Here is a 21854-nt window from a genome sequence, read left to right as displayed (position 1 = left end):
CCCCCCCCCACGCGCACACACACACACACACACACACACACACACCAATCATACACACACCACCACCCCAACCCCGCACACACACACACACACACACCAATCATACACACACCACCACCCCAACCCCGCACACACACACACACACCAATCATACACACACCACCACCCCAACCCCGTGCACACACACACACACCAATCATACACACACCACCACCCCAACCCCGTGCACACACACACACACCCCAATGCACCTCAATCATGCGTGCACACACACACCACACACGATGCTGCTTGGCACGCAGGGACCAGCGACCAACAGACGGCTCTGGCAGCAGCGCCGAGCCTGCAGGCCGCGGGCCGCCCCTCGCTCCCTCGGTGGGCCTGGAGCGTGGCCAGGCCAACAGCCTGGAGGTGGAGCACACACCAGGACACCCCCTCGCCCTCCCCAGCCCCCCGGCCCCCGACTAACCGAAGCAGGAGAAGGCCTGGCAGCAGCAGAAAGGCGAGAGCGTCATTTTACCCACGCGCTTTCCTCTTGGGCAACAGGAGCAAAAAAATCAACGCCAAGCCCTCGTAGGTACCAAGGGTCAGCCCTGCTCCGAGCGGCCAGGCAGCCGCCAGCCACGCACCTGCAGGAGCCTCCAGGGCCTTGCCCGGCCCATCACCCACCACAGACTCTTGCACCGACGCCTTCTGGGACAGGACCGTCGCCAGCAGCTGAAAAAATACACCACCACGGGTAAAAAATGGGGAGGGGGAGGGGGGTTGGGGAGGGGGCCTGTCAGGAGCCAGAGACTCTGTGTTGCTAACGCTGCGGCAGCCGGAGCCGGAGGCGCGGGCGGGCAGGGAGGGGCGCGGCAGATTTTGGATGCAGCGGGGAGTGTGTGAGAACACAGCTCACAGCACAGATGGTGCTTCGCCTCCAGCAAGTGATGGCAGGAGCTGCAGCTCCATCCGGGACACCCCAATTCCAGCCTCCCGCAGCCACGGGGAGCAGGGAGGGGCCCCCTCGGCCTGCTTACCCAGAGCATGGCCCCCTTGCCCGGTGGTTCCAGAGTCCTGGGGGGAGGGCAGGCGTCTGGAGCCAGGGGCCGAGTGGCTGAGTAGAGGCAGCAGAGCCCAGCCAGCTGCAGCAGCAGCCTGGGGACCCTCTGCCCCATGGACAGGCCGGCTCCAGGCACCAGCTTGGCAAGCAGGTGCTTGGGGTGGCCACTCCGGAGAGGGGCGGCACGTCCAGCTATTCGGCGGCCGGTCCCTCACTCCTGCTCGGAGCGAAGGACCTTCCGCCGAATTGCCGCCGCAGATCACGACCGCGGCCTTTTTTTTTTTTTTTTTGTGCCGCTTGGGGCGGCAAAACCCCTAGAGTCGGCCCTGCCCATGGAGAAGGTGCAGGGAAGGGAAGGACAGAGCAGCCCGCATAGGATGGATCTCCTACCCCCAAAGTCAGCCCTGGTGCCACTCCCAATGGACAGCCTCAGAGAGGGGCAGGCCAGCGGGATGGAGGGCCAGGATGGTGCTGGAGGGCACAAAGCCCGTTACGGGAGGGCTGCAGCAGACAGAACCGGAGTGCAGCTGGGCCCAGCGTTCTGCGCCCAACCCCCAGGCCCAGAGCAGGCTGCAGGAGCACGGCGGGGACCAATGGATGTGCAGGGCTTAGCGTCTGCTGTGTCATCCTGCCCCCGCTGGGCTGGGCACCCAAACACAGAAGCCCCGTGCAGGCCTGCCTGGCCTCGCCATCCAAACTGAGCGAAGGGCAGGAACACGCCCAGCGTCCATGGGGCAGAGCACAGGGGCAGGCCAGAGGGCTGGAGCGCTCTGGGCCATCTGGCACCCAGGCAGGGAGCGGGTGCCTGGCGAGGGACTGGCAGTTCTCGTTACATCCGGTGCGTACGCTGAGAGCGTCTCCAGGGTGGGGGAGGACGGGAGACCACCTCGCTCCGCTGCCAGCTCCCCACCAGGCAGGGCTCCCTGGGGAGACAGGGGCCGAGGGTTACCTGCTGCCTCCGCATACCCAGCTGCCTTTTACCTTGACCCCTTCGGAGCCAGCATGCAGGGCATGGCTGCCACTTCCCGTACTCTGCCCGCTCCCCGAGCTCCGGGCACTGGCCACGCTTCCTGTGCTCCCCAGGCTGCTGCGGTCCCCACCTGTCAACGGAGAGGGAGGGTTAGATAGCGGGCGACGGCCGTCTGTCACCGCCTGGCAGGGCACGTCTCCGCACACCGCGGGGACCCCCTGCTGCTGGGCGCGGCCGGGCTTTGGGGCCCCAGCACCAGCCGGTGTTTCGGAGCCTCCTGTCGGCTCGGCTCAGCCCGCTGACGAGCACCACCGCAGGGGAGTGCAGCAGAACGCCAGCCTGCCGCTGGGCAGCAGCAGCAGGCAGCGTCGGGCCGAAGCAGCGGTTCCCAGGGCGCGGGGGCCAGAGAGATGCAAAGGCGGCTGTACCTGCAAAGGGTTTGCGCAGCACCCAGATCTCTTCCACCGGAGCCGGCGTGGCAGCGGATCCGCCCTGCGACGGCGACAGATGCGACGGGCTGTCGGACCCTCGGGAACCTTCAGAGCAGAGCGGAGAGAGTGGCGGTGAGAAGGGGGGTAGCAGTGCGGACCAGTGCAGTCTTACCCAGACGCGCACCCGGGGCGGGGGGCACTTGCTGGGAACGCAGGCTGGTGACAGGGGAACAATCTCAGGCTGGCGTCAGCTGCGTGACCCAGGTAGTCTGGCTGGGCATAGCACGGAACCACTGCCCCGCTGCCCCGCAAGTGGCCCCTTCCGCTGACCAACCCCACTGGCCTCCTGGGGCGGCCTCCCAGCCTAGCTACTGCCAGGCACTGTGCCCACAGGCACCACAGGCCCAGGGAGGAGATGCTGCCTTGGCATGAAGTTCCAGGGCAGCTGGGCCCTGCAACAGCTCCTCTCCCCGCCCCACAGCACTGGCACCCTCCCCGCCGACCGGAGGGCAGGTGTCCCCGGCTCGCAGAGCGGCAAGGTAACCAGCCTCTCTGGTTATTTTAAGTCCTGGTGGCGGAGCAGGTACTAGACCCTCCATCGCCCCTTGGGCAGCGCGCGGGCACACATTTGTAAGGACCCCTTTGGGAGCTCTCCACACACCACAGCCCCCGGTAAAGCTAACCCTTCACTCAGCGAGGAGTGCGAGACCAGACTCAGCTGATAATGGCAGGCGCGCGCCGAGCCAGAGTGGCTGCAGCGGGGAACAGACGGGCAGCTGGTAAAGCACTGCTGAGTCTATGCTCCCAGAGGTTATTTCCTCAGGCGCCGGCGGGCCCCACTCTGAGCTCACCACAGGGGCGCACGAGGGAGAACCGCGTGGAGGACGGGCTTCTCCAGGGCTGTGGTGAGCACGGCGTGGTGTAGCCGGCAGCAATGGGGCTGCACACAGAGACAATGCAGCGCAGCCCCCAGCCCCGGCACTGGCTCTCAGGAGGCATCTGAGACGTGCCATGGAAAAGGGGCTGCCGCTGCCCCAGGCAGCGTTTTCACACGGGGAGAGGATGAGGAGCAGTGGGTGAAGGGCAGTTTAGGCTGACTAGCAGGAATCAGACCGAAGGCGGGCGCCTCCTGGGCCGTGCCTGCTCCAGAACATTTCATACCCGCTTCTCCGCCATGGGGCAGCTGCCGCAGCCAGCCCCACAACATATGTTCGGGGGAGGGGGGCACAGGCAATGACGCTAGCTGTGGGAAAGGGGCCACGAGGGACCCGAGAGCTCTGTCCCATCACCACGAGCCACCGTGCTAGAATTCACCAGCCACAGCTCTGCGGTGACCCCTCAGCCAGACAGGGGCTGACACGGCCCGGCCCTAGCCTGGCTCCTGGCCCACATGACCCTGGAGCAGTGAACACCTGCTAAAGTAGGACTCTCTCCACCCTCGGACATTCACCGGTCACCCCGGAGCAAGAGCCCGTGTCCCCCCCAGCCAGTGGGAAGCTGCTGCCAGGTCGGATTTGGAAGAAGGCAGCTCAGAGTCGCTGTGGGGACGACGGAGCTGAACGGTCTCACGAAGCCAGCCTCCTGGCACGGCAAGGAGACGGGACGGGGGGCGAGACAGACATCGAAGGCTGGAGTCTCTCGCGAACTGGATCCTGACTAGTGCAGAGCCTGTGGGCCGGGCCGTCGCTCGGGGACGTGCAGACCCAGGAGGCTGCTAGCTCAGAGCAGCCCCGGGAGGACAGATTCTCTTTTTCCAGAATTGGGAACCTTGCTACAGACCCTGCCCACTCCCCAGAGGCCAGGCTTGGTCTGCACTGGGGGCTCCAGGCTTGGCAGGGGGCTGCGCTGACCCCCACACACTTTGCCTACAGGGGCGGAGCCCTGCGTGCTCTCGGGGTGCGGATCAGCACCCCTGGGAGAGGCCTTGGAGAGGAGCCGGGGAGCCCTGCTGGGGCCTGGCCCCTCCACCACAGACAGCGGGGCGGTCAGTGAACGGCAGCAAAGGCCATTGTCCTGGCCTGCCCAACGCCTGCCCGGGGAGGCTCAGGACTTGTGCATTCCCCATACGGAGGCTTGGAGGGTGGCTGCGATGGGCTGAGGGAGGGTGCCTCCTCCCAACGCTCTGATCTGCTCGACTTTGCTTATGGGGGGGTGCCAGTGCCCCCAAAGTAAAGGGCGGGGGCTGGACCCACACTGCTTGTGGTTGGCCAGGGCAGCAGGGCCCCAATGCCCCTGGGATGGGCTCTGAATAAGAACAGACAACAAGTCACGACCCAGCGACCTCAGTGCTGTCACGCCCTCCCGCCAGCTCCAGTGCTGCCCCCCGACTCGCACGGAGCAGCCCCTCCCTGACTGCATGTGTAACCCACACACCGTCTGGGGGTGGGGTGCTGTCCCATCCAGTGGCACCGCGACCACTTAAAGAGAGTTAAATGAGTCTGCGCTACAGCGCTGACTAACAGCCAATTGGCTTGTAGCTCATGCTGTAGCGGCTCCTGCACTAAGCTCAGGAGGTCCCCGGTTTGATCCTACCCGCCGACGACCAGGGTCTGTCGGTGTTACACAGGGACTGCCCACCGAGGCAGGCACATGCCTGTGTGCTTAGGGGGAGCTGAATCCAGCCCGTGGGGAGCATCTGGGATTACAGGGACCTACGAGCCATTAGGAAGTGACAACACAAGGCCCCAAGTTCCTCATCCACTGGCCTTCCCTGAGACCTGTGCTCATCCTGTCTGAGGAGTCGCTCGCTGTGCTTTCCAAGGGCCAGTCAGTGACTTGTTCAGCAGCTCCTTGGTCTTAGAAGCCTGGAAAAACCCTCTTCTCTAGCCCTGAGTCTGAGGGAGCGGAAGGGAAGGCAGCTCCCTTTGCACAGCTGATGTCAAAGCGCCCAGCTCTGGGCACCACACTGATGTTTGCTGAAGAGCCGGTAGGGGGGAGCCCACTCGTGTTATGTAAAGCGAGCCCCACGTGGGGTCTGCAAACCGATCTCTCAGCAGCGAGGGAGCAGATTTAACAAATGGGTCACGCTGGAGCAGGGAGTTTCAAAGTGGGTCACACTGGGGGTGTGCGCCGCCACTGAGGAAAGCAGCCCCGTGCAGAGCGCAGGCGGCGTTCGGCTCTCAGACAGGAGGTTAAAACAAGCAGAGCCATTTCCCCGCGTGCAGGGCGACACAACGAGGGGTTTGCAGATTACACCAGAGAAACAACTCAACCCAACTGCACAAAGACTCAATGCAGCCATTCCCCCGGGGATTCCTGCAAACAAACATGCATTTCTTATCCCCCTGCCAACCCCCGCGCCAGGAAAACCAGAGTTAAAGGGAAGTGGCTCGGCAAACTCTTTCCTCGCACCTGAAAGAGAAACAGAAAAGCTGGTTGAAAAAGGAAATGGAGAAAACTGGAGATTACTCAGCATGTCCCTGGCCTGGTGATGCTCTGAACCAGCTGGAGAGAGACTGCCAGCTCCCACGGGGAAGGGGAACGTTTGTTGAGACCCACGGGTATGATGCTGATGCACCAGAATTTAAACCTTTCATCTGCTCCTGTCTCTATTAGCCCTCTGAGAGGAACAAACATCACGGTCATTTGTTTCCAGGTGGGGTCAGTGGCCCAATATCCTGCTTCTTGGAATGCCCAGGACCTGGAAAACCCAACTGTGGCTAGTTATAGCCATAGCCAGGGCTCTGCCAGACCCATGGACTAACTGCATGAGACTAGAAGCAATCGAGTTGGCAGCGCAGCCCGGGAGGGGGGGTTCCTGCCTGACCCCAGCAGCAGAGCCCTGGTGCATTTCATCCTAGCTGGTGTCACTGCAGATGCTAGCTGTATGCATTCAGTGTGCACACAGGCTGCAGCGCAGGGCAGACTGTGCAGGGTGAGAAAGCCATTGCAAGGGCTGGAAGCTGAAAAGAGAGGAGCACGGCCTTTAACGAGATGGAACTTGTCTGCTCTGCGTTAGCCAGGACTTCATCAGCGCTCAGGCAGGCCAGCAGTGCGGAGTAATGGCCAATGGAAGGAGAAGGCGAAGAGGGAAGTGCAATCTTCCTGAGATTAAACAGGGAAAAAATGACAGGCAGCTGCCTAGGCATGCACCCACCCAGCTAAGTAGAAGACGAGGGGTAGAAGGGACTTTAGGAGATCATCTAGTCCAACCCCTGCTCAAAGCAGGACCAATCCCCAGATTTTTGCCCCAGATCCCTAAATAGTCCCCTCAAGGATTGAACTCACAACCCTGGGTTTAGCAGGCCAATGCTCAAACCACTGAACTATCCCTTCCTCCTCCACTGAACTATCCCTCTCCCCCACATTGACCTTTCCGCCACATGATTTTATGGCGAGTTCTTTCTGCATTTCCTCCCTCCATACAAAGCAGTATCACAGCCACCTCACCTTGGTTCTTCCCCCGTGAATTCAGTGATGGACTGACAGACGTCCTCCGTGCACAGTGCAGACATGGCCTGGGTAGCAGGGCACCCTCCCACCCACGGCACCCCCGTTCCCATTCCCTCCTGGAGCGCTCTGGGGGTTAATGTTCAACCAGAGGGTGAATTTCTGGAGTCATCTCAGCACTGACCAGAGACATGACACGCAAGGCACCAACATCCCTGCCCCCCTGGAGCATGCACGGCGTCTGCACATCAGGCGCGGTTGAGGTAACGGAGCAGGCGGGGGACCGATGAGTGAGACATCCAGTGATGGGAGAAATGTCCAATGAGCAGTGAGGACAGGGTGGCTGGGCCCCAATATTAAATATTTGTTTCTCTGGTAGGTGCTTACAGACTGTAATCAAGTCACCCCTTAACCCTCCCTTTGCTACACTAGATGGAGCTCCTGGAGTCTCTCACTATCAGGCAGGTTTTCTAACCCTTTAAACGTTCTCATGGCTCTTCTCTGAGCCCTCTCCAATTCATCAGCCGCCTCCTCGAACTGTGGCCTCCAGCACTGGACAGGGGATTCCAGCCGCGGTCGCCCCAGTGCCGAACACAGGGATCAAATGACCTCTGCTAGGTGCAGCCACAACCAACCCAGCTGGGCAACCCGGCCTGGGCCAGCAGCAGGGAGCACACACCAGGGAACATCCCCGAGAGCGGCAGGGAGAGGAGCTAACAGGCCGTCCCCAGCCCGGGGTTCCCCGCTGAGCATGGCCCATGTGGCCTGCAGCGAGAAGAGGCTCTTCCCGTGCTGCCATCTCACAAACCAACCAGGCAGATTAGATGCACGTAAAGAGCTTAACTGGCCATGACTACACTGCTACTGCGCCCGACAGCCACGCTGCCTCCCGCGGGGAGCCAGCCAGCTCCTACAAGCCCCGCAGAGAGGGCACTGGAAGTGCTCGCAGGGGAGACCTGCAGGGCGGTGCCCTGACATGGCGCTAGGGGGCGCTCTTCTGCTGGACTAGCTACTTTAAGGAGACATAAGAATGAGGTCTGGACCCTCCGTGTGTATCAAAGATCCCATGGCACAGGTGCTAGACTCATGCCCCGGGCACACTCCAGCTGGGGAAATGACACGTGCCCTGCCTAGAACCGAGGGTGGGGGGTCTCCATTTCCTCTCCTCACTGTCTGCAGGGCTGCTGAGTGCTGGCGGTCAGAGGTTCGCCGCAGCCACGACCACCGGGCAGCCCCCGGGCAGTGAACACAAGGGCACGGCCCAGCTTGCAGAGAGAAGCAAGAGCCACCGGCCCAGGGGGAATTTCGCTCTGTAGCAGAGACCGACGCGCTGGAGCGGGATCAGCGCTCACCAGCACAGCTTTCGGGGAACCCTCCAGCAGCCCAGCACTGCCTGCCCAAGGGGAAAGTGTGACCTACCGCCCGGAGCCGCCCATGCAAGAGCTAGCCCAACCCAGCCCGGCTTAGCCAGCGGGCCCCGGCTCACAGCACTAGGTGATGCGAACAGGGCGGCTGGAGCCTTGCGTTCTGGGTCCATGCAGCGCCGGGCACAGCGGGGCCCTGGTCCGTGATGGGGGCTCTAGGTGCTACGGTGATACAAACACTAAGTACCGGAATCCTCCCAAGATAGCCACAGACCTGGGCGGCGACTGGCGTAAGAGGCAAACCCAGAATCCAACTCATGAGCACGCCAGCCAAACACTGCACAGCCTTACTCCGCTGCCCACAGCTCCTACCGGCCTGTCTGGCCCCGGAGGAATTGCTCCAGGGCAGCATTGACCCCCACCACCACCACACTCCCCCCCCACTCCGTCATCACTGCCAGGGACATCCCAGTGCCACGCCAATCCGCAGCTGCAGCTACTTGGGCCCAACTAGCCCAAGTCAAGGCTGCTCTAAGTGGGTACCAAGCCGGCTCCAGATCAGAAGAGTATCAAGGTACGTTTCTGGTCACCTTTGCACCCCACCTCCCCACTCTCGGGCCCCTTAGATCTCAAATTACTTCACCGGATTATTGAGAGTTGCTTCCTGCTTTGCTGTTCAAACATGCACTTGAAGGCTCTCTGAAAAAAGAGCTAGCAGCCCATTGGTAACCAGGAGAGATCCCACAGGCCAGTTGGCTTTCCCTTTACTGCTGCCACGTCCCCTGTCATGCACCCTACAGTGCAGCCAGGACATTGCTGGGCGAGTCCCCGCACATGCTGTCCTGGCAGCAATGCGGAGAGCAGGGAGCTGTGGAGCTCAGGAGGGGCATGACAATGGCCTCAGAGCAGCAATGCGGACCCTGTGACGTTATCACACGCTTGCAGTGCACCAATTCTTGCGGTATTTGGTGTCTATCTTAAAGCCCCAGCTCCCGGAGTCACAGGATTCTGGGAGAGTCTCAGCTTCCGTTTTTAAAAAGGAAGTTTCTAGCCCTTGTGGTTGCAGCCTGGAAATGTGATCTGAGTGCGCCCCGAGGCCTCTGAAACCAGAAAGCAAAGAAACCCCCCCACATTAATTATTAGCATCGTTCAATCTCCCGATTGCAAGCCAATCCGGTGATTTGGGGGACCTGCCTCCGGATTCTTAACACTAGGGGTTAGCTGTATTGCCCATTTATTGTTGTCTCTCAGGGCAGGCTGTCAGCAGAGCACTCCCCATTCCCTCCCCGGGTCACTAGTGACCCTGCAGATTGTTCCAGCCTGAAGGGTCAGAACAGCGCCCGCTGTGTACGTCCCTCTTCTCATGCGTTTCTGTGACTCTGTGCACTTCCCTCAGCCAGGGCTGGGAAAGCGGACGGTCAGTTTCACCGCCTGGCTCTCCTGCTGAGCTAGCCCAGTGCTGGTGCCTTCGGCGTCCCGGCACTGAAAACAGACGGGTTTGAACTGATCTTTGTTTTGTTTTCAGCCATAACATCGTGTCTAGAATTTGGCTTCCGCAACACCTCTCTCAGTTCCAAGATCTGCACCTCGGGGCTGCTTCTTGCTGACGATGGGCCCGATTCTCCACTGCCAGGCCCCTCGTGTGTCCTTTACACCGCAGTGCAGGGTGGGTGCAGAACAGACGGGCAGTGTCGGACACTGGTTTGGCACAAGGAGCAGGAGGATGGCACGCCAGGCCCAACGGCGGCAATGCAGAAATCTCCAGGGCTCGGTGTTTTTGGTTGTAATTAGACAAGCTCTTTAAATGTTTAGCCTGGCTCTTAATTAGGAGAAGCTCCAGGAGCCCAAGTATTTGCTGTGCTGGGCAGCCCGCGACACACACCGATGCAGTCTAGTCGAGGGGCTGCCTGCCTGGCATTCAGATGAGTGGCTGGCACTACATGTACCGTGGAGCTGCTGCGGTAGACACAGCGCTAGGCTGCCGGGCAGCAGATGGGGAGGAAAGGACGCAGAGAGTCGAACCAGCAAGGAACAAATCGGGGTCCGCACACCTACACACAGCTGGTCCCAAAGAGCCAGTGGACCCATGGCAGAAGACAGCCCCACCTGTATCATCAAACGGGCTCAGAACATCAGCCCTAGCCCAGGACCCCTTGCGCCCCATGGCCCTCTCCACCAAACGACTCCCCGTGACCCCGCTGTGTCTGGGCAGCAGCTTAACAGGGAACCCCGGCAGCTGTACCTAAGACCTCAATTGTACCAGGCAGTGCACGCTAGCGCCTCCAGCTGGCTACAGAGTGCTGTTTCCCATGATGGCGCTTTGACCACCCGTTGCAAGACGGGGGTTTGGCGCCTGGTGGAGACAGAATGAGGAGAGCGTTCTGCGGGGATCCCCCCCTCAGGCCCTGCCTGCAGAAGCGTGTCGGGGTTCTTTATAGGGCAGAGCACCGACGACTGAATGGCCCGAGGGTGGGGACCGCTCACGGCAGCCACCCTCCGGCTAGGGAGTTCTGCAGCCCGAAGGACCATTCGGGACGTGCCCCCCACATGGGCGGGGAGTGACCGTCACACATCCATCATGCCACACTCACGCCACAGCAGCTCTGGAAAGGAAAGGGGGGGGGGTTGGGCAGACACACCTGCTCGCACACGCACCAGAGCAAGCCGAGGGGGAGGGGAAGGCAACCCAAAAAACGAACACAAACCAAATGAAAACCCATGAAACGAGCGGTGAACTACCTGGTCCATAAGGCAGCTCCTCTGCAGTGCTATGGGAGAGCCTGTGATAGCCAAAGGAACTGAAAAGAGGCTGATGGGAATGTGGTGGAGGAGGTGGAGGTGGAGGCAAGAAATGGAACGGATGGGACGAGGAGTCACCGTTAAGCACAGCCGCCCTGGGCGCTGGGAGCGGGATCTTTTGGTAGTGGTGGGGAATGGTGACTGCGCCCCACGGACCTGCTAATAAAAACATAACAAGAGACAAAATGAAAAAGAAGCAAATAATCAAGAGACACGTAAAGCCACCAAAACCAACCGGCCAAAACGAAAGCAAAACCAAGCCAGGAAGGAGCCTGAACGCAGCGCCGCATCGCACCCGGACCCCTCGGGAATCCATGGGACTGGCCCCAATCCCAGAGAGCAGATTCCAGCTCCCCGCCAGGACAGCTCCCCAGGGCCGGCTGGCTGGAAACCAACAGGCCACAGGACTTCCCGGCGGCCTCTCTCCAAACCCACATGGAGCAGCAGTGCCTGGACCACGCGGTCACTAGCTGGCAGAGACCAGAACCCACTGGGCCGAGCACTCTGCCTCTTGGCTACCAGACGGGCCACGAGCGCCAGCAGGGCCCGAGGCACAGGGGGACCCTCAACTTGCCCTTGACGCGTGCATGACCTTGCAACCAGTGGGGGGCAGTGGTGTGCGGACTCCCACTAGCACCTCCCAGTCGGAGCCGGGGTGGCAAATCGCTCGCGCTGAGCCCAGCACCATCCCTGGGAGCAACACCAACCCACCCTCCAGAGCGGGGCACGGCCGTCACCACGGGCCAAGGGGCTTGCACACTCCCCGCCCTCCTGCTGGGCACACCCAGGGACAGCCAGCGACTGGGCCAGGCGAGACTCCAGATCCCGCACAAGCAGGCAGCAGCCTGGCCCGTCACAGCCCGACACACACTCTGGGGCCAGCAAAAGCCACCTGATCACGCCCCCCCGCCCCCATTCACACCCCAGGAAGAACTCTCCTCCCTCCGCTCCCTGCACAAACGCCCCAGCCCCTGGCCTCCTGGGCCAGCCATTAAAGCTGGTGTGTTTTCCATCCTTTGGGAGCAGGTCTCAGTGCTCGAGGTGTGCTGGGGAGCCGGGGGAGGGGCCCCCGTTTGCCTCTTTCGTCACAGCCAGGGGAGGCACTTGGAGGACAGAGAGGGCGCTTTGAGCGGGGCACGAAGGCTCCAGCACTGCATGGAGCACCGAGGCCTTGACCTCACCATAAACATGCAGCCCCCAAGGCTGCCGTAGGACCCCGGCAGCTGCCACTCCAAGGCCCTGGCTGGCCCCCAGGCTCAGAGCCCAGAATGGAACAGCGAGAGGACGAAGATTTACAGAGCCAACGGGATGACTTTCCTCGCAGTGCCAAATGAAAAACACCAACGACGGCCACAGCTCTCCACGCTGAGCGGGACGGATCTGCGTCTCTGCCAGGGAAACGGCCCCCCGAGCCATGGCTGGGTGGGTCTCATTGCTTTGAGGAACCCGCCTGCTTTCTGCAGCTTGTCAAACTAGAGACAAATCTCCTGTCCAGCCGCCGAAGGGACCGGGGTCTCCCCGATCTGCAGTGATAACCACACCTCTGCCACAAGCTGATAAGAACGAAAGGTGACCCATGTCTGGCTTGTTTCAGCTCTAACGTGAAGGCTGCCGCCCCCTGGGCTAAGACCCCACAGTGACCGCGGAGCCAGGTTAGAACTCGACAGCAGATGGGATTCAGTCAACGCGTCGCTGGACGCCACCCCCAGGACCGTGTCACTGCGCCGAGCCCGGGCCCGCTCCCTGCAGCCATCCTTGGATCCCGCTCCCAGGACGGTGCAGGACACTGGCCCTGCAGCTCCATGCTCTGGACAGAACTAAATGCTAGAGGGGGCCAGCGAAGCCCAAAAGCCGGAGGCATCAGCCTAGTTCCCGAAATAGATCCCAGCATAGGAGGAGTCGGAGAATGCACAATCGCCGAGATAACCAGAGCCTTGGCCAATAAAGACTTCAGAGAGCCGGTCGTCCAGCGGCTCCTTGTCTCAGCCAAAGGCATGCTATGAGCAACGGGACAGCCCTGGCTGAATCGTTCCCGTCCCGTCCCGTCCCGTCCCTTGGGAGGACGCCCAAGGCTCTCTGAACAGCGACCTGGTACTTTGTCTCCAAGGCCTCCAGGGCAGAGGCATTCAGGTTACAAATCAGGAGGTGGCTTTTCCAGCCGTCAGCCCTGCAAACAGCCTGGGATCTGAGGGCCAAGCCGGGCTGTGCCTGCAGCGCGCATCATCCCCAAGAACAAAGGTCTGCAGTGCCGCAGCCCCTGCCTCAGGAATCCCGCGCAGCCCCCTTGCCTTGCCCAGGTTTGCCCTGGCGTAGCCAGTCAGGACTTGACTCTGCCGGCAACGCATCCTCCCAGGGCCGCGCTTCCTCCCCCTCCCCGCCTTGCTCTCAGGTGACCCAGGTGGAAAGGACCAAAAGACACCAGGCAGGGGAGAATGAGGGCCCCAGGGCGGGTTAACAGGGCTGGCAGGTGGGGAAAACATCTCACTTTGTAAGCTGAGTGAGTCGGCTCGGACACCCCGAGGGCAAGGTGACCATGGCTCCCCGTTCTTAGAGCCCCGTTCCAGAGCGTGGGAAGGGGAGGCTCTCTGGGCTCTGGCGGGTTCCAAGCTCCGACCCGCTCGTTTTCACCCCGCCGCAGCCCCTGCTGCCCGAGCCAGGAGCCGGCTTCCTCCCGACAGGAGACGCCGCAGACGCGTCAGGACCCTGGTCTGGGAGGCTGGTGAATGGGGAAAACTGACCAGTGTGAGGCAGGGGCTCTGCCGTAGACCCCCCGATCCTACGGGTACGGGACACACGGGAATCGCAGCCAGGAACCCCGCTGCCTGGGCAGCCAGCTCGCTGAGCAGCTGGTGTCCACAAGGCCCTGGGGTGCACCTGGGCATGGCCAGGGAGCTGCTCCTGCCCGGCTGAGAGCAGAGCTCGCTCGCCCCCTTCGGGGTGTACCCCATCGCAGGGCGTGGGCTCCAGAGCCATGGCACGAGTTGGCCACTGGGGGTGTGCAGGAGACGCTCTGCCAGCCCCTCCCCAGCAGACCCCCTCTGCACTGGGCTGGCATGTGGCTTCTACCTGCTGGCCAGGCATCCGCTCCACCCCCCAGGTGCTCTCCCACCCAGCCTGCTGCCCGCCCCCCACTGCTCTCCCAGCCTGCCCCCCACCCCACTGGGTGCTCTCCCCCAGTCTGCCCTGCCCCGCCCCCCACTGCTCTCCTCCCCCCGCCCCCCCGGCCCCCCGCACTGGGTGCTCTCCCCCAGCCCCGCCCCCCCACTGCTCTCCCCCAGTCTGCCCTGCCCCGCCCCCCAGTTCTCTCCCAGCCTGCCCTGCCCCGTCCCCCCCACTGCTCTCCCCACCTGCCCCCAGGATGCCATTCGCATTCCCTCTCAATCTGCACCAGACTCAGTTTCTCTGCAGCAGCGACACGAGCTCGGCCCGGCGTGTCCGCCCCTGATGGGGTTGCGCAGTGCGGGAGGCACGGGGAACCGAGGGAAGCCCCTGCCCAAAGCCCGACCACTCTGGCTCAGCTGTACAGAGCCACGGCCCACCCAGCCGGGCTGCCAGCGCCTGTGCTGAGCTGCGAGGGACGCCACGGGGCCGAGGCCGACCCAGTGCGAAGGGGCACTGGGGACAGACGGCAGGGTGCGGTCTCCCATGGGGTCAGCACGGAGTGAGAAGGGAGGAAGAGTCTTGCGGTTTGTAGAGAGCGCCGTCACTCGGCCCCCCCTGCCAAGGCTCTAGCTGGTCACACACCGTCCTGTGGCGAGGGGCAGCAGACGCCCGTGTGCGTTCGAAATCACCGAGCACAACCCCAGCCCTCTCTAGGAGCAGGGTCAGAACCCCAGAGCCACCCCAGCTAGAATAAGACACGCTCCAGCGCAGAAACCTCCCCAGCCCCCGGCACCCAACCCCGCCCCACCTTGCAGGCAAGCCCCTGGCATCGGGCCCCAAAGAGCACGCCCAGGCCCATGGAGGGCACACAGCCCAGAGGGGAGATCCCCTCCGCTGCCGGCGCGCCCCTGGGAGCGGCCCGTGAGAGCTGATCTCGGCCGGCAGGGGGAGAGCAAAGGGCCGCATGGCCCAGCCTGGATGGCACTGGGTGCCAGGCCAGCACAGAGGGGGGGCGCTGCGTGCCCCCGTGACAGCATGTGCTGAGCTTTCGGGCTGGTCAGCCTGCATAGCCTCCCCTCCCGCCGGGGCAGGCTGCCACAAGCCAGCCGGTTACTGCTCCCCTGCACGGGAACAGGATCGTGGCCCCTTGGCAGCTCAGCCTCAGGTCCTCGGTCGGTGGTGTGACAACCAGCTGCCGTGGAGAGGAGCGAGGCCCTGGGGGCAGAGCGGGCAGATGGGCTCCTAAGAACAGAAATCCAGGGCCAGATTCAGAGCAGCGGTGCAGGGAGGGGGGAATTCCCCCTCCAGCAGCAGGGCAGCTATGACCTGTCCCATAGGAGCTCTGCCAGCTGTGCAATCAGCGCTGGCCACGCCCCTTTCCCAGCCAGCCACGCCCACCTTTGAAGCCACGCCTCTCCCCGCAGGCCCCAGGCCACATCAGGTGGAGGAACCTGGCCCCACGCTCCCATCTCAGCTGGGGGTCGGAGCAGGGCTCGCGCTCTCAGGGTCCCTGCTCCTGGCGGCATCTGGCAGGGCCCCTTGTACCCTCCCCGTGGGGCTTATGGGGCTCGCAGGCCCATCCGGGGAGACCCAGCCCAGGTCCTTTGCCTGGGTGCGGTGGCGGCAGGGCCTGACGTGCGCCGGGCGGGGGTTGGGGAGGGCCGGGTATTTGCCTGTGCGCTTGCTGATCGCTTCCACCAGGCTGGATGGGAAATAGCCCACGCGGTCATTGCCGGTCCGGTTGTCATGGATACAGCCCTTCCACCTGCCGTCCGCATGCTGCTCCAGAACCTGCAGGACAGAAAGGCCCGGAGAGGGGGGCGCTCGCTGGCGGGGCCGAGGGGACGGGAACCGCAGGCGAGAGCCAGCCGGCAGGAGAGAAGGGGGCAACATCCTTCTGCTAGCTCCTGCCAGCGAGGGCTGGTACCCCAGGCCGGCGGCTGGTGATCGGCTGCAGCCATCTCGGCGGCAAGGGGGCAGTGGCACTGGGGATGGGGAGGCACTGGGGCAGGGACTATAGGGAACAGCCCAGCGCCGACCAGATGGTGGGGGGGCAGAGACCATAGGGAATGGACTGGCACTGGCAGGGGGGCAGGGACCGTAGGGAATGGCCTGGCGCTGGCCAGGCGGCAGGACTAGAGGGGCAGGCAGATGGGGCAGCGCGTGTCCATCTCTGCCCAGGCACGACTTTGAAAGCGGCCAAGAACGCATAAAGGACGAAACTCCTGCCAGCCCACAGGCTCGGGTGGCAGCCCCATCCCCCCAACTCACGGTGATGACGTCCCCGGCTTTCACGTTCAGGCTGGTCAGGTCGTAGTTGTTGCAATAATCTTTAACGGCCCTGACCTGCAGCGCCGCCGAGGCGTCTGCCGAGAGAGCAGGAGGGAAGCGTCGGAGAGAAAAACCCACAAAGTAACCTCCCTCTCCCGCCCCCCAGCAAGAGCTCTGGGCTCCCTGGCGAGGAACAGGGGACAGGAGTTCCCTGTAGCTAGAGCAGCGACGAGAGAGCACCCACTGCTCCAGCGATGAGCCGCGCCAACCAGAACCGGAATGCAGCGCTAGACCGTACTATCCTGTTCAGCCACGAGGAGGCGCCGTGTGTAGCCGGAGCTCAGCCAGGCCCGGCAGAGCATTACAGGATCCTAGGATGAACACCGTGGGTGTCCAAGCGAGATCTGTGCCCTGTCCACATCTGGTACAGAGCCCCTGCCAGGGAGCCCACAGCCCTTTGCAGAATCAGAACCAAGTCCCCCACCTCTGACTGGCAGCCACTTCTGGGGCAAAACGTGGCAGCTGTTTAACACCAATACCCCTGAAGGGTTGAGGACAGCGATAAAGGACATGACTGTCCTGGAGAGGGAGTTAGACCAGGGCTAACGGCCCTGCGCATGTGCCCCAAGGAGAAAATGCTCCAAGCAGCTCTTGAGTTGATGCACTTGACCTTCGTAGGTGGGTCAGAGTCCAAGCCCCAAACCCATCAGCTGGCGGGGAGCTCCCTGCGTGTGGCTGGGGTGGAGCATGAGGGGCCATGGCGTGAGCCCAGGACTCGCCCCCCACACAGGCCAGAACTCACCTCCCACCCCAGGGCGACAGAGCAGCTCAGAGCGGCTGGGAGTCACTGCCCTGACCTTGGCAACAGCAGGGGGGGCAGGGACTCTGCTCCTGTCAGCACGGATGGCAGCCAGTGGAGCGCGCTGCTCCCCCATCCTGGTGGGATGTGAGGGGACCCCGGGCATTCCCAGCACCCGCCCATGGAGGGAACCCCTCCGTACCCCGCAGCATCTGCTTGATCTCCTTGCTGGCTTGGGTGGCGGTGAACTGGTGGACGATGTCCAGCGCCGTCTGGCTGTACGTGTTCCGGATATGGGCGTTGATCCCGCTCTGAAATACAGAGACAGATTGAGTGGAGGGGCGCTCAGGGCTGGCCACGGAGGTGCCCCCCCCCGCTTGCCACAGCAGCCACACCCAGCTTGCAGGCAGTTCAGGGGCGCCACAGCGAGACCAGCTGGGACAGACTCCCACAGGCTCTTGGCCTTGTGAGCAGCGCGTGGGCTCAGACAAACTGCCCCCCGCAGGCCAGCACCACCCAGCCAGCTGCATTGTGGGAGCTCAGTGGAGACCCGGGCCCGGGATTGGGCGAGGACTGGCCAGTGCCCATTGCATGGGCAGCATGTGCACTGCGGGAATGAGCGTGAAACCCACAGGGTGATTGGGGCGGGCTGGTTATAGGGGGCTCGGGGACACACAAAGCCAGTGGGAGTCAGACCCTCCCTGCCCTGCAGTTCAGGGTGAGTCAGTGCCCACTCCTGGCTCTGCAGGGACACCCCCTGGACATGACAGACGCCGAGGGGGTTTGCACACTGGACTCTCTCTCTCTCTCGGCCCCCCTCCTTCCCATTCACTTCCTCTCACTCCCCCATCTCAGCGGCTCCCCGCTGCAGTGCATCGGGCAGCAGCAGAGCCCCCCAGTCCAGAGGGAAACCCCCTTCCTCGGCACTGGACTGGAACCGAGACCCAGCCAGCTCCCCGGACCTGAGCCCGGACTGCAGCGTTCAGGCTGTGAGCGAGGGGTTCCTGCCGACAGAGCCGGGACGGAGGGCACAGCTGCCACGCTGGCTGGGTAACTGGGGCAGGGGGTGAGCAAACACGACACGCAGCGGTGCCCCAGCCCTGGCACGGCCGAGCCGCCCTGGGGACGAGCTGTCTCCCCCCGAAGGAACACCCCCAGGAGGGTGGGCTCCAGGAATGATGCTGCAGCACCACTCGCATTGCCCAGCACCCCAAGGACATAGGGGGCACCTGGGCAGGGGGATGGCTCATTTCACAGCCCCCTTGCAAGCCAGGCCAAGAGCCCCCTGCACTGGGAGGGGCCCCCTAATGCTGGGAGAGCTGTCAATGGGGAACAGACCATGCCCTGCTACCCCAGGACAGGAGAGTCCCCCGGCTAGTTCAGCAGCTCCTCCCCCCCCCCCCCCCCCCGCCCCCGGACACACGCAGCGTGACGCAGGAGCCCTTACGTCCAGCAGGAGGCGCACCACGTCCGTCTTGCCGCACAGGGCTGCCTCGTGCAGGGCCGTGCCCGCCTTGGTTTGCCGGTTGATGTCAATGCCAGCCTGCAGCAGGAGCCTGCCAGGAGCGCGTCAAACGGGTTAGCGACGCGGGAAGGGGGAAAGGCGGGGAGAACAGGGGCAGGCGGGTGCAAGCTCCCCACATGCAGCTGTGCCGGCATCCCTCACTCCTGACCCGCAGCCCCGCCAGCCCAGCCCTGCCCTGCCCCCAGCTCTGGGGCTGGCCCTCAATCCCAACCCACAGATCCAGGGCAGAGGCTGCTGTTTATGGCAGATTCTGTGGCAATTTCGTCCTGCACCCCAGCCCCTCTCGTGGGGGGCGGTTTCCCTAGACCCCGAGTTGCCAAAGCAGGAGACTTGCTGCGCTCGTCCCATTGGTGCCCACGGTGGGCGGGACCCAGCCGGAGGGACTCAGCCCCTGCCCCACCCAGATTCTAACGCAACGACGACTAAAATCCAAAGGTCCCCATCCCTGTGGGGCATGCAGCGGGGCTCTGTTCCCCCCACTCTGCTCCCCCGCCAGCCGGCTGGGAGATAACCTGCAGCCCCCCCACACCCACAGACACTCCTGGGATTGCTGATGGGCCTGGGAGCCGAGCGTGCGACTCCAGCCCTCCCCCTCCATGCTGCAGGGCCCGGGGGAGCAAAGGGCAGGGGCTGGGGGTGAGCAGAGAGGCAGCTGCCTCCATCCCGGCCACATCTGCAGCAGCTGGGAGCAAACCTGGCCGAGGTTACGACACTGCCGCGACCCAGTGCTGCAGGTGGGTGGCTGCGAGGTGCAGAGCCAAGGGGCTGGGGGAGGGGGTCCTGTCTCAGCTACACTGCCCAGCACCGCATGCTTGAGCCACCTGGGCAGAGCAGCACCCACCGCCGGATCCCACCCGGGCACCATCCCACAGGACTCTGCTGCTTCAAAGATACTGCAGCCTGGCCATGAACTATCACCAAGGGGGGCCAGGAGGGGCAATGCTGAGCCACGGGGCCAATCCGCAGAGGGCAGCCAGAGTCAGGGCACGGCCCTGCGCTCAGTGGGAGCAGAGCGCGCGCAGAACATCCCAGGATTGGGCCCACAATGCCAGTTCTCCCAGGTTGGGTCCCTTTTCCCCCTTCCTCTGAGGTCCAGGCAGGCCAGCACGACACACACACACTTCCTGGGGCGGGCAGCCGTGCCAGCGCTGCGATGGGTGGCCAGGGCGGGCAGGGCGGGCACCCACCCCCAGCCCTCTGACCAGCCTGGCTCCCTGCACGTGCTCAGAGTCACGTCTGCTGCCAGACGCTGGGATCCTCGCCCTGGTCTGTTCACTCCCTCTGAAGCACCTGGCACCGGCCTCTGTCACAAGACAGGACACAGGGCTGGCTGGGCCATTGCTCTGACCCTGTGCAGCCGTTTGTACGGCAGAAATCCACGTGTGCTGCGTCCGGCCCCTCCTGTCTGGGAACAGGGAGCCAGACTCCAGCCCGGCTCGTGCAGCATGAATATCGCGCCCAGTCCTGGGAGCCGCGTTTTAAAGGGGGCGAAGAACGACAGGGGAGGGTACAGGGAAGAGCCACAAAAGTGCTTCAAGTGCTGGAGAAAACAGCCGAGAGAGACTGAAAGAGCTCGGCCTGTCCAGCTTGGGAAAACCAGACTGAGTGACTTATTCCAGCGTCTAGGCCGGGCCCTTGGTGGGGAGACGCTAGGGGGTGCTAAGGGGCTCCGGGACCCAGCGGGGAGGAGAAGAACAAGAGCCAGTGCCTGGATGCTGAAGCCAGACAAATTCCAGCTAGCAATAAGACACAAATTGTTACCGGGGAGGGTGGAACGAACTGCCCAGGGACGTGGTGGATTGTCCATCCCATGAAGGCTTCAGATCGAGCCTCGGAGACGCTATAGTCAAACCCGAACTCTTGGTCTCGGTGCCGGGGTAACTGGTGACGTTTTCTGACCCGTGCGAGGTTCAGACGAGATGAGCGATGCTCCTTTCCAGCCTTCAACTCTATGCAATAGCAGCTGGCTCCAGCCCCTGTTCACTTCTCTCCACCTCACCAAGAATCCCACGGGATGTCCAGGTGGCCCAGAGGCTAGAATTCCATGGCAGGGCCTCGTCCCAGCTATGCCATCAGCCCAGCGCGACTCTCTAAGCTCCAGGGAGAGTTTGTGAAGACGCCAGGGAGTGAAACCCATTGTTCGTCCCTTGGACAACGTGCCCCGCTAGCCAGGAACCCGAGCTCCAGCCGCCCTCGGGCTGTTGGCTTTAGCAGAGGACGCTAGAGAAACGTACATGGAATCCAGGCTCGATTTGCTGGAGACACAAGAACACCCAGCGCGGGAAACGGAGCAGCCTCGCTGCAGTAAGCGAGACGCAGGAAGCAAAGGGCCAGAGAGCTCTGCCGGTGGAGCGATGGAAGGGGCTGGCGGGGAGGAAGGGAGTTATTTACCCCTTCCCTTAACACATGAACCAGGGGACACCCCATGAAATCAACAAGCAGCGGGTTTAAAACCAATAGAAGGAAGTGCTTCTTCACACAACGCACCGTCAACCTGTGGAATTGCCTGCCAGGGGATGCGGTGAAGGCCAAAAGTATAACTGGGTTGAAACAGTAATTAGACACGTTCATGGAGAATAGGTCCATCAATGGCTATTCGCCAAGATGGTCCAGGACACAACCCCATGCTCCGGGTGTCGCTAAACCTGCCAGAAGCTGGGACTGGGCGACAGGGGACGGATCAGTCGGTAATTGGACTGTTCTGTTCATTCCCTCTGGGGCACCTGGCATTGGCCACTGTCGGAAGACAGGATACTGGGCTAGATGGACCCTTGGTCTGACCCAATGTGGCCATCTGTATGCAGTAGCCCAGGGGAGGAGAAGGTTCCTGGGACAGCGTGTACCAGACTTGCCCCGCTGAGCAGTAACTCGACGAGCAGCCCGAGGGCGCACGCTCCAGTGGTTTGTGAACAGCACTAACCAGCGTAGCCCTCGGGGCCGGCCCTCCCTTTGTGCGGTGGGACACAGGCCATATCCGAAACGAGGCCTGGGACAGCTCCACCCTAGAACAGGGAGTTACCATGGGGGGGGCACTGACTGAACTCCACCAGCAGCCCTTGGGGGGCCCTGCTTTCCAAAGTGCCGTGTCGCCCCCCGGGGAGCCAGAAGGGCCAGTGGTGGAGTGGAGGCGGGACACAGCTGGCCTCTCGGCCCACCCCC

General features: G+C 62.9%; 1 protein-coding gene across 1 annotated transcript in view; it reads right to left on the bottom strand.

Annotated features, from left to right (window-relative positions):
* The window catches only part of CASKIN1 (CASK interacting protein 1), a 51356-nt gene that overhangs the window by 17918 nt on the left and 11584 nt on the right, over window positions 1–21854 (bottom strand). The window contains exons 6-13 of the mRNA XM_029911270.1: window positions 18618–18726; window positions 17373–17481; window positions 16372–16466; window positions 15774–15891; window positions 10939–11157; window positions 2444–2551; window positions 2027–2145; window positions 630–717 (exon numbers count right to left, since the gene is read on the bottom strand). Coding sequence (XP_029767130.1) covers window positions 630–717; window positions 2027–2145; window positions 2444–2551; window positions 10939–11157; window positions 15774–15891; window positions 16372–16466; window positions 17373–17481; window positions 18618–18726 — 965 coding nt within the window. The remainder of the gene's footprint in view (window positions 1–629; window positions 718–2026; window positions 2146–2443; window positions 2552–10938; window positions 11158–15773; window positions 15892–16371; window positions 16467–17372; window positions 17482–18617; window positions 18727–21854) is intronic.

The sequence above is a fragment of the Terrapene carolina genome, unplaced genomic scaffold (genome assembly GCF_002925995.2).
Source record: "Terrapene carolina triunguis isolate 2854851 unplaced genomic scaffold, T_m_triunguis-2.0 Scaffold93, whole genome shotgun sequence".
Classification (NCBI taxonomy): Eukaryota; Metazoa; Chordata; order Testudines; family Emydidae; genus Terrapene; species Terrapene triunguis.
The sequence above is the reverse complement of the archived record's forward strand: the minus strand, read 5'-3'. Positions and strand labels throughout refer to the sequence as shown.